The 17,525-nt window shown below is 43.6% G+C and overlaps 1 protein-coding gene across 1 annotated transcript; it reads right to left on the bottom strand.

Moving 5' to 3' along the window:
- Window positions 1-1,352: 1,352 nt before the first annotated feature.
- On the bottom strand, window positions 1,353-13,653 carry LOC116519819 (cathepsin L1-like). Its single transcript, XM_032233908.1, has 8 exons — window positions 13,633-13,653; window positions 13,280-13,417; window positions 10,064-10,189; window positions 8,614-8,766; window positions 7,917-8,141; window positions 7,555-7,720; window positions 2,173-2,281; window positions 1,353-1,598 (listed from the first exon to the last, which is right to left on the bottom strand). Exons 2-8 carry the CDS (start codon window positions 13,406-13,408, stop codon window positions 1,484-1,486), a joined length of 1,023 nt encoding a protein of 340 aa, XP_032089799.1. The 5' UTR covers window positions 13,409-13,417; window positions 13,633-13,653; the 3' UTR covers window positions 1,353-1,483.
- Window positions 13,654-17,525: the final 3,872 nt, after the last annotated feature.

The following is a 17,525-nucleotide window of genomic DNA, read 5'->3' as shown; positions in this document are numbered from 1 at the left end:
CAATCCACCTCAGGAGGGTGGTTGTCATGGGGAAAAGAGGAGGAAGAAGTAAAAAAAGATGTGTTTGCTGCCCTGAGTTACTTGATGAAGTAATAAAGGCAGGATAGAAATCAAATATATAAACAATGGATTTTTTTTCCCCCTGGTGGCCAACCAGCCTCTCTGGTTCCTGCTCAGAGTCTGAACCCTGCCCAGGGTCCTCCACATCGTCCAGAGCCGATTCATAGGGTCCCTTCCTATCAGAGTCTGTTGGCAGTCCAACGGTTCCTGCTGGGCCACAACAGGTTAGTAACAATGGTTAGGTAGAAAATCAGATTAATTTTATATAATAAAAGTCTCGCTGCAAACACAGAGGAGACAAAAAGAGTCTAATCCCCCCCCCTCACATAAATGACCCCATGGAAGGTTCTCAAAACCTGCTCCAATACGATAAATCGAGTTCTTCAGAAAGTGCCCCTTTCCACACCACGAAAGCACTGGTGGCATTTTTCTGAGGTAAGCATCCCCGCTAATGCCGTTTCCTGTTCCTGTGTAAGAAATGTATTCTGATTGGTTGTCAGACTCCCATGGGGTCATGCAGAGGCAACTCTCTAGGCTGTGTTTTGGATCCAGGTTTGGTTGAGTTCTCAGATGCCATGTGGTCAGTTGGGGCCAATATTATCATGCTTTAATCCCATCCCCCTGTAGCTGAAGTGGAGAAGTCTTCATTATGTAAAGTGGGCTAGCTTGGCCTTCTTAATGGCCCATTGGAGTCCAATAAACAGTGTCATCTCAACTGTTATCTCAAACCACATATGTATGAAATTAATACATATTTCTAATGCATATTTTCTGTGGGTTTTTTTTACAGTGCTAGATGCAGCAGGAATTCTGACATTCCATGTGGAAATATGCCATATTTATACCAACACTAGGTCTCTAATAAACATTTCAGTAAGCTATTTGATAAAACATATGAAAAACAGTTGCATGAACTGGGTATGTCCAACTTAATGAAAATAAGGATGGGGTGGCATGACATGAAGCGGGAGTCAGGCTATTCTCCAAAGCCCCTGAGGGTACAACAAGAACAATGGGTAGAAACTAATCAAGAAGAGAAATAACTTAGAACTAAGGAGAAATTTTCTGACAGAACAATTAACTAACAATTAACAATTAACTTCATAGAAGATGCAAATGCTCCAACATTGGAAGTCTTTAAGAAGATGTTGGATAACCATTTGTCTGAAGTGCTGTAGGGTTTCCTATCTAAGCAGGGGGTTGGACTAGAAGACCTCCAATGTCCCTTCCAACTCTGTTACTCTAATAATCTAATTAACATGCATATGATAGAATAGAATGTGCTCTGACAGTTCTGAATTGCATTGCCCAAAAGCATTTATTAACTTTTTTTATTTTCATCTAGAAGCTTCAGAAGCAGCAGGTCATTCATTGGTGACTTTTAGCTCCGCATTTCAAACGATCCTTATGCTGAAAGAAGAAATTATATTCCCTTCTCTGGATCTGGGATAGGAAAGGCAGCGTCTTCAGCAATGGCGCATTGATTTGATCCTTTGTCAACGCGCATGTAACCTTTCTCTCCCCAAAAAGTGGACCAGCTGTGAAGGTAAGAATACAGAACATTTATCTAGAGTTCTAGACAGTCACTTATCTGAAATAGTATAGGTTCTCCTGCTTGAGCAGGGGGCTGGACTAGTAGACCTCCAAGGTCCCTTCCAGCTCATTCATTCTATTGATTCTATTTCTGCAGTTCTGCAGCACAGTGGATCATTCATGATTCTAGCTGAAGTTTCGCCATCTCCAAAAGCACGGTGCAAAAGGTGGCTTTTTGCCATGTGTTAACAGGGAGGCCAACATTTAAAAAAGAGAATCTATATGGCAACATTAGGCCAACTTTCTGCTCCATGGCTTCACAGAGAATAGGCAACCCGACTTCAAGATGGAAACTAAGCAAAAGAAGATCTGGGTATGTTTAGCCTGCAGACCTCACACAGCATCTGCTGGGACTCACTGCACAAATGGGGCATAATAGCCGGCTCCATTCTGTGGGGTCCCATATCAAACTGCATATCATATCATGACTAACTGTAAACTGAGGGCATTCAAGTATGTTATACAATAAGTGAATTTCCCATTTTTTACATCTCTGCAGACTGACGTCTGTTTATTCACCTGTTCTTTACGATCCAATAGCCTTTGCCCCTGCTGGTGTTGTTATAACCCACAATCAGCATAGCATGATTTATCTGTCTTTCTCCATGGTAGTCTTCTCTATATATACCTGGGTAGAGAGAATAAGAAATAACCTAGTGAATAACCCATCCTTACTGGCAGCCAGATGCCCCACTCTATCTTAGCTGCAGCAGAGGCCTTTTTAATGATTGCATCTCTAATTTGAAATATGTCTTACTGGAGATGTTTTCCCTGGGCCTCCTTTGTGCAGGCACTGGACGAAACCCTTAGGCTATAATGGTATTTCCCAGCTTTTTCCAGAGAACCAATCCCCTACGACTATGTTGATCAAAGAGATTTCTTATTTTTCATGACAGTCCTTTACTTTTTCTTTTTCTTTTTTTTCTGTAGACATACCCAGTTCCTGCAACCGTTCTTCATATGTTTTAGTCTCCAGTCCCCTAATCATCTTTATTGCTCTTTCAATACAATAGCAGAGTTGGAAGGGACCTTGGAGGTCTTCTAGTCCAACCCCCTGCCTAGGCAGGAAACCCTATACCGTTTCAGACAAATGGCTATCCAACATCTTCTTAAAGACTTCCAGTGTTGGGGCATTCACAACTTCTGGAGGCAACTTCTGTTCCACTGATTAATTGTTCTCACTGTCAGGAAATTCCTCCTCAGTTCTAAGTTGCTTCCCTCCTTGATTAGTTTCCACCCATTGCTTCTTGTTCTACCCTCAGGTGCCTTGAAGAATAGTTTGACTCCCTCTTCTTTGTGGCAACCCCTGAGATATTGGAAGACTGCTATCATGTCTCCCCTAGTCCTTCTTTCTCTTAAACTAGACATGCCCAGTTCCTGCAACCGTTCTTCATATGTTTTAGTCTCCAGTCCCCTAATCATCTTTGTTGCTCTTCTCTGCACTCTTTCTAGAGTGTCCACACCTTTTCTACAGTGTGGCAACCAGAACTGAATGCAGTATTCCAAGTGTGGACTTACCAAGGCATTATAAAGAGGTATTAACAGTTCACGTGATAGTTGATTAACTGATTAGCCTTGCAATCTTATCAATAAAATAAAATAAATTACATTGTCTAATTTCAGAATAGGGTATATGGGAGGAAATTAATGGTAAGATAGAAATGTTGCAGGATCCAATGTGGATCGGTAACCGGGACCAGAGGCTTTGTCTTCTGACCTTTTGGACTGGTGCTGGAGCTCATCTTCAGGGAACTTCTCTCCAGCATGAGTCCAAAAGCTCAGAAGACGACAATCTCTGGTCCCGGTGAGCAACCCAAATTCAATCCTGCAGCATTATCCTGGGATACGTGTTTTCACCTTCATTCTTCAGATATAAATTTGTTAATACCAAGAGACAATAATTAAATAAATGAATCCCCCTTGCAAGGTGCCTCCAATGTATTGGGTTCATAGGACCAGTGTCTTAGTTATAAACTTAACAGTTCTATACTCAATATATACATTTAAAACAGGGGTGGCTTCTGGCCGGCTTTACTGCCGGTTTGCTTGAGCGTGCGTGCTGTGTGTGCATGTGCAGTTCAATTAAAAACAAGATGAGGGCGGCGACTGGGAAACTGGTTCAGGGGTGTGACAGGCCTGGGTCGCTGCCTGTTCCAGTGACCCAGCCCGTCATACCGCTACTGGTTCGGCCGAACCGGTCTGAACTGGTAGGAACCCACCTCTGATTTGAAGCCAGGAGGAAACATGACAATCTCTGGTTGGGATCCCATTGGCATGAGTAAATAGAGATTTTTCTGGAACCTTAGTCAGCTCTTTTGTATTTCAAAGAATAGCCTTAAAATGTATCCAACTGTCTGATCCTAGAGAAACTATGGTGGCTTTATTTATTTTTTTAAGTAATATTTATTAGTTATACATTTTTTTAGAGAGTAAAACATACAAATACAATTTTAAACATACAACCCCCCTCCCCCCCGCGGTGACAGTCATTCACAGCCCAACTTTTTTTTCCCTTCCTCATTGTTAGGTCTCTAAGCCACATCTTCTCATTACAAAATTCAGGGATCTGTTACAATACCCACGTTCACTTTTAGTTCCCATTGTTAACAACTGCTGTTTAACTTTCCCCGTTTTAAGTCCCTGCTCTTCTCCTTGTCGCCCACATATACCATAAGTTCCAGCTAAGGTAATGTTCCCTTTCTCCTTTGTCCCTCAGCCAACCCGTCATTCTGTCCATTTCTGCACATTTATAGATCTTTTTAATTATAGCATCTTCCGACGGTATGATAGTGGATTTCCAAAATTGTGCATAAGTTATTCTTGCGGCCACAATTATATGTAGGCTCAAATGCCATATTGAATTGCTCATGTTTTCTGGTTTAATGCTTAGTAGAAGGTTCTCGGGTTCCCATTCCATGCTTGCCCCAGTAACCTCTTTTAGCCATTTTTGAATCCTTCTCCAGTATTTCGTGGCCTCAGTACAGGACCACCGAATATGGTAGAATGTGCCATCCTTTCTTCCACATTTCCAACACAGTGGAGATAACCCAGGAAACATTTTGGCTAACCTCGTTGGGGGGAAGTGCCACCTATAAACCATCTCTGGTTATATGTTTTCTTTGAATGCTGTAGATATTGTAAGTTTAATGGTCTTACTCCATAGATCCCACCATTTGCCCATTTCAATCTCATAGCCAAAGTTTCTCTCCCATGCTATTAGAAGGCTTTTATCCATCTCTTCATTAGCATCTTGGCAGGTCAAAAATTGATAAATCTTCGATAACATTTTCTTGTCTCCGCCAAACAAAATCTTATCTAGGCCCTGAGGGTTTGGGTAGATCCCAAACCGTACCTTATTGCTTTTAAACCTGTTTCTAACCTGTAAATATTCCCACCATTCCAGATTCCTGCCCTGCTGCTCTAATTCTATCTTTGTTTTCATGTTGCCATCTTCTGTCATAATGTCTTTATATGTTATGTTTCTTGACCAATTAAATACACTGGGATGCGTTAAGGCCTCTAACGGTGCCAACCAGCACGGAACCCTAAGATAGTATTTTTTCCTCATCTTTTCCCAGACCCCCATCAAAATCTTCCGAATATAATGTCCCATGAAGTACCTATGGGGGGTGTCTCTTTCTTGCCAGAGGGAGGCATGCCATCCCTGGGGGAGGTCATGTCCCTCTATAGCCAATAGGCGCCTTCTACTCAACATCACCCAATCCTTCACCCATGTCATAATTGCTGCATTATAATATGCTTCCCAGTTGGGTACTCCGAAGCCTCCCAGTTCTTTACGTTTTTGCAATATTTGGGCTTTAATTCGTGCTTTCTTGCCTTGCCATATAAATCGAGCCACTATTGTCTCCAAAGATTTAAAAAAAAAATTGTCCAATTTAGTTGGTGCCGTTTGAAACAGAAGCTAAAATTTCGGTAATACATATGTCTTAACTGTTGCAATCCTGCCCATCAAAGACAGTTGTTTACCACTCCAATTAGTCATATCCTTAGATACCTGCTGTAGCAATTTCATATAATTATCTACCTTGATAGAGGAACATCTCTCCGTGAGCCAAATTCCCAAGTATTGTATTTTATGGGCCATTTTAATCCCTAACAGGCTTTGTACTTCCCTTTTCTGATTCAGAGTCATATTCTTAATTAACAGTTTTGTCTTCTCTTTGTTTATACGTAGCCCCGCTATCCTACCGTACCCCTCTATTTTACGTAAAAGTTGTATCCCAGAAGCCATAGGATCCTCCAGGATAAAAACGAGGTCGTCGGCGAAAGCCTGTACCTTAAATTCCTGAAGCACCTTAGTCAGCTCTTTTGTATTTCAAAGAATAGCCTTAACAATTTCTCCAACTGTCTGAAGCACCCCAGAGAAACATGGTGGCTTTATTAAATCAACCTGACAGTAAGAACAATCAATCAATGGAAAAACTTGCTTTCAAAGTTTGTGGGAGCTCCAACACTGGAGGCTTTTATGAAGGGACTGGATAACCATTTGTCAAAAATGGTCTCCTGTTTGAGCAGGGGGTTGGGCTAGAAGACCTCCAAGGTTCCTTCCAACTCTATTATTCTGTTATTTTCTATTAACTCCACCCAGAAGCTATAAGGGAACCAAAGGAACAAAAGGTGAACAGGGCCATATAGAAATGTCAGGCACTGATGTTAAAGGAGACAGAATAACAGAATCAGAAGGGACCTGGGAGAGCTTCTACTCCAAACATTGCTCAATCAAGACATCAAACAGCATATTGTTCAAACATCTCTCCAATCTCTTCTTGAAAAGCTCCAATGTTGGAGCATCCACAACCTCTGAAGCGGTTCCACTGATTAACTGTTCTCACTGTCAGAAAATTTCTCCTTAGTAGTAGGTTGGATTTCTCTTTAATGATCTTCCACTGGTTACTTCTTGTCCTGCCTTCCAATGCATTGGAGAATAGGTTGACCCCTTCTTCTTTGTAGCAGCCCCTTAGATATTGGAAGACTGCTATCATGTCACCCCTCGTCCTTCTTTTCATTAGAGACACCCAATTCCTGCAACTGTTCTTCATATGTTTTAGCCTCCAGTCCCCTAATCATCTTTGTTGCTCTTCTCTGCCCCTTTTCCAGGCCATCCTGGGCTTACATTCAATTGCCAAAACCCCAAAACATTTGATCCTGGAGGGACCAAATGCTCCCAGCCCATCCCATTGTATCACACAAAAGATGCAGGAAACTACCCACAGACAAGGAATAGCAAAGGTCCAGGAGAAGCAAGATGATAGGCATTCTGTCACACACACACAATTCCAAGACAGATAACTAATAAATAAAGCAGTTAATGGTGGAGAATATTGATTGGCACCAGGCTGTTAGTTGGCCAGGAAGATGGAAAATAGTGACCACCTCCAAGGAAGGAGCTGTGTTCAAAAGTTGGGCTCTAAGAGTCATATAGCTGGCCCCACAATCCCAGCGATGATGCAACCGGAGAAGTCTCTGGGACCAAATGAAAATTTCCCCAATAACCACCTGACCAATAGCACTTAGACTTATATACCTCTTCAGGGTGCTTTACAGCCCTCTCTAAACGATTGACAGAGTTCATTTTGCCCCCAACAATCTGGGTCCTGATTTTACCAACCCTGTGAGAATGGAAGGTTTAGTCTACCTCGAGCTGGTGATAATCGAACTGCTGGCAATTGGCAGAGTTAGCCTGCAATAGTGCATTCAACACAGCCAAGCCTTCAAAACAAATCAGCCTACCTAATAGAAAAATCTACATAAGCTGATCTTGTCACCATCTTGGAAAGAAAAGTACTTAGAAAGAGTATGGCCTCATCAGTGTTAAATATTAGTTGGCAGAGGAGATGGCAAGAACCACAAGGTCAAATGTGAGCCCCTCAGGAACCTTACCTGTCTTATAGAAGCCGAACTTGTTACTCCTAGCATCTATTCCAACAGAAACTGGACCAATCTTGGCCACAGCTTCCTGAAGACCTTTTTCATCATTTATGATCCTTCCGAATGAGCTACATCTGGTAATAGATTCCTCAGGCTTATAGCGACAAGACATACCATCCTGCAGAAGAAAATGGTGATTCTAAGAGATTGTTGCCATTGAAGGGATTTAATAGAAATTGTCTCCATCCATGACTCAAATGATTTCCATCCTATTGCTGGAAGCATTATCAACTAGACACACAGAGCAAAACAGTTCATCTCGATGCATGCAGAAGGAATGGGCTGGGAGATACACAGATTCGATCATGTATTACCTGTCTGTCATAAGGATAGATTTTCTCTGAATTGATCCCGCCTCGCTTCCGCACAGTTTCAAAAGCATTCTCCATAAGACTACCCCGGCACCCTTTAAACTCTGGATCACCGGAACAGTCAATAAGATTTTGTTCGCTCAGCGAGACCAGCTTCCCCGTCTTCCTGAAATGCATGCCTTCCAGAGCACCAGTGGCACTGAAGGCCCAGCAAGCGCCACATTCACCCTGGGTTAAAAAAAGAAAAAAGAAAAGCTGGAGTGATCCACTGAGCATGTGAAACCTCAATATAGAAGAGCAGAGTTGGAAGGGAAATCAAAGCTCTTGTAGTGCATCCACAGCCCTCTGCTTGGGCGGGAGATACTATGCCATTGCTGACAAACAGCTTTCCAATCTCTTCTTTAAAACCTTGAGTGACAGAACACACACAACTTCTGGAGGAAGCCCCTCCACTGATTAATTGTTCTCAATTTATATTCCTTTAACAATTCTCAGTACTTGGTAGAAAGCAGGTGGACAAAAATGAGTTCTAACAGGATTAAAGTTTTGGGGATGAAGTTAAGAGAAAAGAATTTAGCTTTATCTGCAAGTCTTTGTGAATCTGTCAAATTCTAATGGGACCAAATGGACAGATCAGAACACTCTTCTTTTCCTTCAAAACACCTCTATGTAATACCCAGAACCACCCACCACAACCCACCTGATCCTTGACTTTGGTGACACCACCTTTGATTCTCCAGTCCACGTGGTCAGGGATATCCACATTTTCTGAAGATTTGAACGGGATCCCTTTGACTTTACTTACATTATGAGAAAGCAGGCAATGCAGCCTCTTGCCAAGTTCTTCATTGGTCTGAGGAGGAGAAAAACAATCTTAACAGATCTCCATTTCTACTTCTCATATTTCTCCTTAATCAGTTTTATCCTATGATCAAATGCAAAGAATTATTTTATGAACAAACAAAATCTGGTTACCACAGAGGAGTTTTTGTATAGTTAAGTCTACTGCATGTTTCCCAATTTTGGCAACTTTTAGGATGTCTAGACTTCAACTCCCAGAATTCTGCAGCCTCCGTGAATCAGCTCAAACACCTGGCAGATAAAATGCTAACATTCCCATTCTGGATAATAGACTGGGAGAGATTGTAAAGATGAATTCACAGAGGTGGTTAAATGCATCCAGTGTTAAAAATTATATATTTGTAAGTGCTGGAATATTAGAACTCTACTCAGATGAAATGATTGCAAATTATCAATAATTCCGTTGCTGGTGGCCTTTGGCTGGGTCTGCTTGATGTGCTCTTGGCATTCTGAAGCTACAATGTGATGTAAATGAATGTGATGTCAGAATAGCAATCATGCGGTCATCAATATAACATTGGTCATTGATTCAATTTCTTTACTTGAGAGACCACTTGCTGCCAATTACCTCCCAAAGACCCATTAGATCACACAGGATTGGCCTCCTCCGGGTTCCGTCTACCAGCCAATGCCATCTGGCTACGACCCGGGGGAGGGCCTTCTCTGTGGCAGCTCCGGCCCTTTGGAACGAAGTCCCCGCAGAGATTCGGACCCTCACCTCTCTCCAGGCCTTCCGAAAAGCCATTAAAACCTGGCTGTGTCGGCAGGCCTGGGGTTGATGAGCTCCCTTCCCCTCTCGACTTGTGTGGCTCTTGGCTATTTTAAATGCTTGTCTTGTACTTTTGTGTTCCCTTTCCCCCTTTGAGTTGTTCGCCGCCCTGAGTCCCTCCGGGAATAGGGCGGCATATAAATAAAACATATAAATAAACATATAAATAAAACAAATCTCAATCTAAATTTCTCTCAATCTTTAATATTGTATGATTATAAAAGCCAGGAAAGAGACTGGAAAGAGAAAAGTCCATGACCACTTCATTCATGGAAGCTCACTGGGGGCCTTTGGGCTGAGAAAGAGCAAGCACCCCAATCTTTGTCTTGAGGTTTTTGACATGGGAAGTAGGGATCGTACATTCGGCATCAAGGAAAATGGAAATCTATGCCTAATAAATAAGTGAAAACTACAGTCATTTGTTGAGATGGAGGCTAAAGAAATCAGAGATAGGTAGGTAGATAGACAGTTGGATGGACAGACAGACAGACAGAGAGACAGACAAATGATCCAGGCTTACCAAATCGCCAAAGTGGTTAATGCCAAGCCAGTAGGTGTATTTCCCCAGGTCAGCCTGCTTGTTATGGTCTTGGATCATCCGCAAATTCTCCTCCCACACGGCTCTTCGGAAGGATTCTTCCTCCTCCTGGGAAGCCAAGAAAGGGAAGATCCCTTAGTTGCATCAGCCTAAACAAGTGGCACCTAGAAGATCTAGAACTCATATTCTCTTCCATAAAAGATTTCTCAGACTAGAATTCAATCACCCAGGAATGGAAGAAATTCCCTTCAATTTTCATTTAGTACACAGGACACTATTCCTCGTAAAGCATGTATGAAGACAGAGAGCAGAAAGTAAGTTTCTAAACATTGCTATTCTAAGTTGAAATCAAGATAATTTTATGGAATTGGAACACTTGAAGTGAAAGTAGGATGTTTGTTCATGTGGGACGATGCGTCCCGGTCATAGTTGGGAGAGACAGGTTTGACGGGAGTTGTAGGGCTAGCCATTACCGGGGAAGGTGGGTTCGCTATGTTACAGCTATCCCCTCTTCCGCCCTATTAGCTCCACTCCAGGACCAGATGGCGAGACTTGTCAGGGCTCTGGTCTCAGGCTGCTGCTGCTAAATGCCAGGTCTGTGGTTCACAAATCTCCTCTCTTCCGGGACCTAATATTAGACGAGGGGGCAGACCTGGCATGTATTACTGAAACCTGGCTGGGCCATGAGGGAGGAGTCCCCCTTACTGAAATGTGCCCAGAATGGTTTCAGGTGCTCCACCAGTCGCGACACCAGGAAGGGGTGGGGGAGGGGCAGTCATCATCTGAGAGTCACTAGTTTCTTGTAGGATCCCTGCTCCGGAGGCTGTTGGGTGTGAGTCCCTTCTGGTGAAGTTGGACCTTGGGGGTCAAGCGGGTTTGTTTCTAATGTACCTACCTTCCAACTACGTTGGAAGCGGCGGCGGAAGCTCTAAACCGGATTACGCCTTTACGGCCTCTCCGCGGCAGTGGATCCAGGAGGGCTCCTTGGTTTACCGAGGAACTCCGGGAGATGAAGCACCAAAAGAGATGCCTAGAGCAACGCTGGAGGGCTAGTAACTCTGAATCCGACCGAACACAATTAAGAGCCTTTATTAGGACTTATCTAGTGGCGATACAGACGGTAAAATGTGCGCATTTTTCCACTCTTATTGCATCCGCAGAATCGTGCTCAGCCGCCCTGTTTAGGATAGCCCGCTCCCTCTTGAAAGGGAGGGATGCGGACAAGCCTCTACAGGTTAGAGCTGAGGAGTTTGTTCACTTTCTGTCAGATAAAATCGCTCGGATTCGAACGGACCTGGACTCCACTTGGACGGTACCAGCCGAGATGCCGGGAGCAGGTCTTGATCAGATTTTATGGAGCGAGTTTCAACTTGTCACTCCTGAGGAAGTGGACAAGGCCATGGGAGCAGTGAGTGCCTCCACCTGTTTACTGGACCCGTGTCCCTCCTGGCTGGTCTCGACCAGCAGGGAGGTGACACGTGGCTGGCTCCAGAGGATTGTTAACACCTCTCTTCAGGAGGGATCCTTCCCGCACCCTCTAAAGGATGCGGTGGTGAGACCCCTCCTTAAGAAACCTTCCCTGGATCCAGCCATCTTGAACAACTATCACCCAGTCTCCAACCTCCCATTCGTTGGGAAGGTTGTTGAGAAGGTGGTGGCCTTTCAACTCCGACGGACCTTGGATGAAACAGATTATCTGGATCCCTTTCAGTCGGGTTTCAGGCCTGGTTACAGCACCGAAACTGCTTTGGTTGTGCTGATCGATGATCTCTGGCGGGCCAGGGATAGAGGACATTCCTTTATCCTAGTGCTTCTTGACCTCTCAGCAGCCTTCTATACTATTGACCATGGTATACTTCTGTGATGGTTATGGGAGGTGGGAGTGGGAGGCACCGTCTTAGAGTGGTTCTCCTCCTACCTCTCGGACAGGTCACAGTCGGTGTTGGTTGGGGGACAGAGATCGACCCCTAGGCCCCTCAAATATGGGGTGCCGCAGGGTTCGGTCCTGTCCCCCCTCCTATTTAATATCTACATGAAGCCGCTGGGTGAGATCATACGCCAGCACGGGATCAAATTTCATCAATATGCGGACGATACTCAATTGTATCTGTCTGCCCCGTTCCAACTCAGCGAAGCAGTTGAAGTGATGTGCCAGTGCCTGGAGGCTGTCAGGGTCTGGATGGGAGCGAACAAGCTTGCACTCAATCCAGACAAGACCGAGTAGCTATTGATGCTTCCTCCCACGGATGGTCCAGACATTCCACCTCTTAGCCTGGGGGGGTGAAATTATATACCCCTCGGAGAGGGCTCGCAACTTGGGTGTCCTCCTGGATCCACAGCTGACATTAGAACACCATCTGTCAGCTGTGACCAGGGGGGCCTTTGCCCAGGTTCGCCTGGTGCACCAATTGCGGCCCTACCTGGACCGGGAGGCCCTTCGAATGGTCACTCATGGCCTCGTCACCTCAAGACTGGATTACTGTAACACGCTTTACATGGGGCTGCCCCTGAAGAGTGTTCGAAGACTACAGTTGGTCCAGAACTCAGCCGCACGAGCGATAATGGGTGTACCTAGATACACCCATGTTACATCTATCCTCCGCGAGCTGCACAGGCTCCCCATTGGTCTCTGGACGCGCTTTAAGGTCCTAGTCGTTACTTTTAAAGCCCTACATAGTATAGGACCTGGCTACCTGAGAGCCTCCTGCCATTTACCCCCCAACGACCAATAAGATCGCACAGGTTGGGCCTCCTTCGGGTGCCGTCAACTGGACAATGCCGGCTGGCGGCCCCCCGAGGGAGGGCCTTCTCTGTAGCTGCACCGGCCCTGTGGAACGATCTACCAGTAGAGATCCGGACCCTTACTACTCTCCCGGCCTTCCGTAAAGCGACCAAGACCTGGCTGTTCCGGCAGGCCTGGGGCTGTTGATTGCATGCAGCCCCACTTAGACTGAATGGATGGTGTATTATTTTAATAACTGTATTTTTTCTTAAACTTTTAAATTGTTTTTATCTTGCTTGTGAGTCGTCCAGAGTCCCAATGGGAGTGGGCGGCATACAAATTCTATTAAACTGGAAACTGGAAACTGGGACAGAAACTACAGAAGAACATCAGGAGTGACAGCCAGCCCACATTGTATCGGAATTTTTAAAGCAGTATACAGCAATTTCATTTGAGTATCAGTGGAGCAAACTCACCTGAGTGTATTCTTTACCGTGAGTGGCCTTCCAGTCTTTCCATGTCCCCTCCAGGGTTGGATCCAAAGCTGTGGACAAGGTCCTCAGGGAGACCAACCAGATCAGGGCCACCACCGAGACGGACAACATTGTCCTTCTCTAGGAGAAGGAAAAGAAGAGAATTGAAGAACTCAGCCTTAATGTGGCACCATGATAAGTTACAGCCCAGTAACGTCTGGTTGAGAACAGGTTCCAAACCCTCACTTACGGTGCTAAAAAAACAGATTAAAACTATTCAATTATTGTTAAATGCTTAAATCAAATGAGAGCATGAACATCTTTGGAGCGTTTGAGGTAGCCAACTGGAACCTCACCTCAAGCAGGTGTATACAGAAGGCAGAAAGGCAGATGTTAAACAAAACTTCAGCAGCCCCTTTTATAAGCGAACATATAATTGCCACTTCCCACTGCCCTTAATTGACATTTACAAGGAAAGAGCATATCTTCAGAATTCTTTAGAAAGTAATGTTTTTTTTTCCCATTTCAGTAAGATAATGATCTTTCAACTTTCTTTCTTGGAGATTTTATTTGGGGGGAAGGAAGTCCTATAAAGCAAAATAGCTGCAAGAAAACCACTGATTAGATTGCTGACCTAAATCGTATCTCCTAACCATGGAAATTTTGTTGACTTTGTGTGGTTGCAGCCGTTTTAATGTCCTATGAAGATAAATTTCATGCTTGATTTCTATCTAGCTCTTCTGTCTATCTTGATTCTTGGTAAAATCATGAGCTCCACTCTGCTCCACCCAAGCAGGAGATACAAAAACAATGGCAGTTATTACTAACTGTGGGGTAATAACATGTGGGGAATATGTCATTTGAGTGTCCATCTTTATTTGGGAAAATGGGTTCTCCAACCTTGTGAATTATTTATTGTTTCCAGACATAGCATCTACGTGCAATTTCGGCAGGCCCAATATAGATAGCCCTCAACTTATAATCACAATTGTGGCCAAAGTTGCTAAGTGAGAAATTTGTTAAGTGGGTTTTTACGACTTTCCTTGCCACATTTGTTAAGTGAAGCACTGCAGTTATTAAATTAGTAACACATTGTTAAGGGAATCTGGTTTCACCATTGACTTTGCTTGTCAAAAGGTCAGAAAAAGGGATTGCATGACCTTGGGGCACAGCAACGGCAGAGGTGGGTTCCTGCCAGTTCGCACCAGTTCGGTAGAACCGGTTCGTCAAATCTACCGAACCGGTTAGAAGAGGTTCCACCAGTGGACCCGGAAAGCAGGCCACACCTACAGAAGAGCTTCCAAAAAATTTTGAAACCCACCACTGACACACACACACACACACACACACACACACACACACACAGACAGACAGACAGACAGACAGACTCACATAGAGAGAGAAAGAGAAAGAAAGGAAGAAATAAATAAAGAAAAAAAGAAAAAAAGAAAGAAAAAGTGAGAGAGAGATGAAAGAAAAAAAGGAAAAAGTGTCAAAGAGACAAAAGGAAGGAGAGAGAGAGGGGGGGGGGAACACATGGCCAGCAAGGCACTCCCACAAAGGAGGCCACACCCACAGAGTAGGTTCGAAACATTTTTGAAACCCACCACTGAGCAACGGTCATAAATATGAGCCAATTGCCAATTAATTTGATCACGTGTCCCTGGGACATTGCAATGTGAGTCAGATTTCAAGCATCCAAATGTAAGTCATGTGACCATGGGGATGTGAAATGGTCATAACTCACTTTTTGCAGTGTTGTTACAACTTTGAATGTTCACTGAGTGAACTGTTGTAAGTCGAGGACTACCTATAAAGGTTTGGCAATAATCTCCCCCCCCCCCGGCTTCCCAGAACCAATACAGGGTATAAATCTTTAACAAAGATATTCTAAGATAAACTTAGTATCATCTTTCATTTGAGCTTTAACTCCTCTTTGCTAGGCTAGCTCTAAACAGATTATATCATCCCTTGTTTCTTCAGTCATAAACTATCTGGAATTTCTTAGTCCCATATTTAATTTGAGTATAGTCAATCCATCTTCTCCACTCCAGTTTATATCTCTCATTTGAATGGTCCTTGAGATGTGCTGATATTTTAGCCATCTCTGCTAAGTTTGTTACTTTTAATGTCCATTCTTGAATAGTAGGCAAATCTTGCTTCTTCCAGTATTGCGCCACGATTTAATAATCGTCTTGCTACGATTATTAAATGCAAAATCAGATTAATCTCTACAACTGTACAATCAGTAATTATACCTAACAAAAATAACCGAGGGGTAAACTTTATCCTTTTTTAAGAACATTTTACATAATCCACCATATTTTTATCCAAAATGCTTTACAAGTCCACCATATATGATAGTATGTAGCATCAGCACAATCACATCTCCAGCATTTAGGTTGTAAATTTGGATACATAGAGGCCAGTTTTTTAGGATCTAAATGCCATCTATAAAACATAAAAGTTTTCTCTCAAATTTTGGGCTTGTGTAAACTTTACATTTCTTACCCAAATCTTTTCCCATGTATCCAACATTATTGGTTCTTCAAAATTTTGTGCCCATTTTATCATACAGTCTTTAACTAATTCTGTTTCCGAATCCATTTCTATTAATACATTATATAGTCTCTTTATATGCATTGGACATTAAACTGTCTTGCATTCTTGAATATTAGTGAAAATATGCTTTTTGGTACAGACTTTTGTCTAACTTAATTTGCAAAATTAATTGGCAAAATCTGGACATATTTCCTTTTCGGCTTAGTTTAGACTGGATGAAATATATGGTTGCAAGAACTGCATATGTCTAGTCTAACATAGAGAAGAACTAGGGGGTGTGACATGCCAGCAGTCTTCCAATATATGAGGGGCTGTCACAGAAAGGATGGGGACAGCCTATTCTCCAAAGCATCTGAGGGCAAGACAAGGAGTAACGGCTGGAAACTTATAAAAAGAGAACCAACTTAGAACTAAGGAGAAATTTCTCATCAGTGAGAGCAATCAACCAGCGAATGGGCTTCATTTCATTTATTGAATTTCTAGGTCGCCCAATCCCAAAGGACTCCGGGCGGCTTACAGAAATGAAAAATATTAAAAAAGAATTAAACAATAAAACACAACAAAGTTAAGAAGAAGCACATCATACACCCAATCAGAGGGGGGCTGGACCTCAATCAAGAGGTCAACAGCCCCAGGCATGCCGGAAAAGCCAGGTTTTAATAGCTTTGCGGAAGGTCATGAGAGTGGGTAGGGCCCGGATCTCTGGGGGCAGCTCATTCCATAGGGCCAGAGCGGCAACAGAGAAGGCCCAACTCCTAGGTGTCGCCAGCCGGCATTGTCCCACTGAAGGCACCTGGAGAAGGCCCATCCTGTGCGATCTTATTGGTCTAAGGGAGGTATGTGGCAGAAGACGGTCTCGCAGGTATCCGGGTCCTAGGCCATGTAGGGCTTTAAAGGTGATAACCAGCACCTTGACTCGTGCTCGGAGACCAATGGGAAGCCAGTGCAGCTCGCGGAGGATAGGTGTAGTATGGGTGTACCTTGGTACACACAATATCACTCGCGCGGCTGCATTCTGGACTGAATTGCCTTCAGTCATTATGGATGCTCCATCCCTGGAGGTTTTCAACCCTGGAGATTGGACAACTATTTGTCTGGAATCGTTTCGGGTCTCCTGCTTGAGCAGAGGGTTGGATTAGAAAACCTCCAAGGTCACTTTCAAATCTGTTATCCTGTTACTACTACTCTAATCTTTTAATTGCCGTATTGTGGGTGGTGCTACGTTGGCTTTGTGCTTCTCTAAGTATCAGCTGATACTTAGGCCTAACTAAAAGATGGCATGGGATAAGAAAGATTAAAAACTAGCAATCGGCAATGGATACCAATTAAGTAGTAACAATTGGCAGAACAACTGATATCCGACTCCTTTTCAATGTCTCTCATTGGGCTGTCAGTAAAAGAAAATATTTGTAACTGTAGCTGAAGATTGGATTGTGGGACACCCCCCGCGCTGTTCTCTGAGCTTGGCTGCTTTCTTGCAGACATTTCATCACCCAGCAGTGTGCAGTAGCAGCAAAAAATCCCTAATACAGTCCAAGCCATAGAATCAAGATCACGCAAAGTGTTAGTTTATAAAACCCTAGTAAGACCACAGGTGGAATACCGCAACCAATTTTTGTCATCATACTACAAAAAAGATGGAAACAGTTCAGAGAAGACCTAAGATGACCAAAGGTCTGGAAACTAA

This window comes from Thamnophis elegans, chromosome 1 (assembly GCF_009769535.1).
Source record: "Thamnophis elegans isolate rThaEle1 chromosome 1, rThaEle1.pri, whole genome shotgun sequence".
Classification (NCBI taxonomy): domain Eukaryota; kingdom Metazoa; phylum Chordata; class Lepidosauria; order Squamata; family Colubridae; genus Thamnophis; species Thamnophis elegans.
Note: the sequence above shows the minus strand (reverse complement) of the source record. Positions and strands in the feature narration are given on the sequence as shown.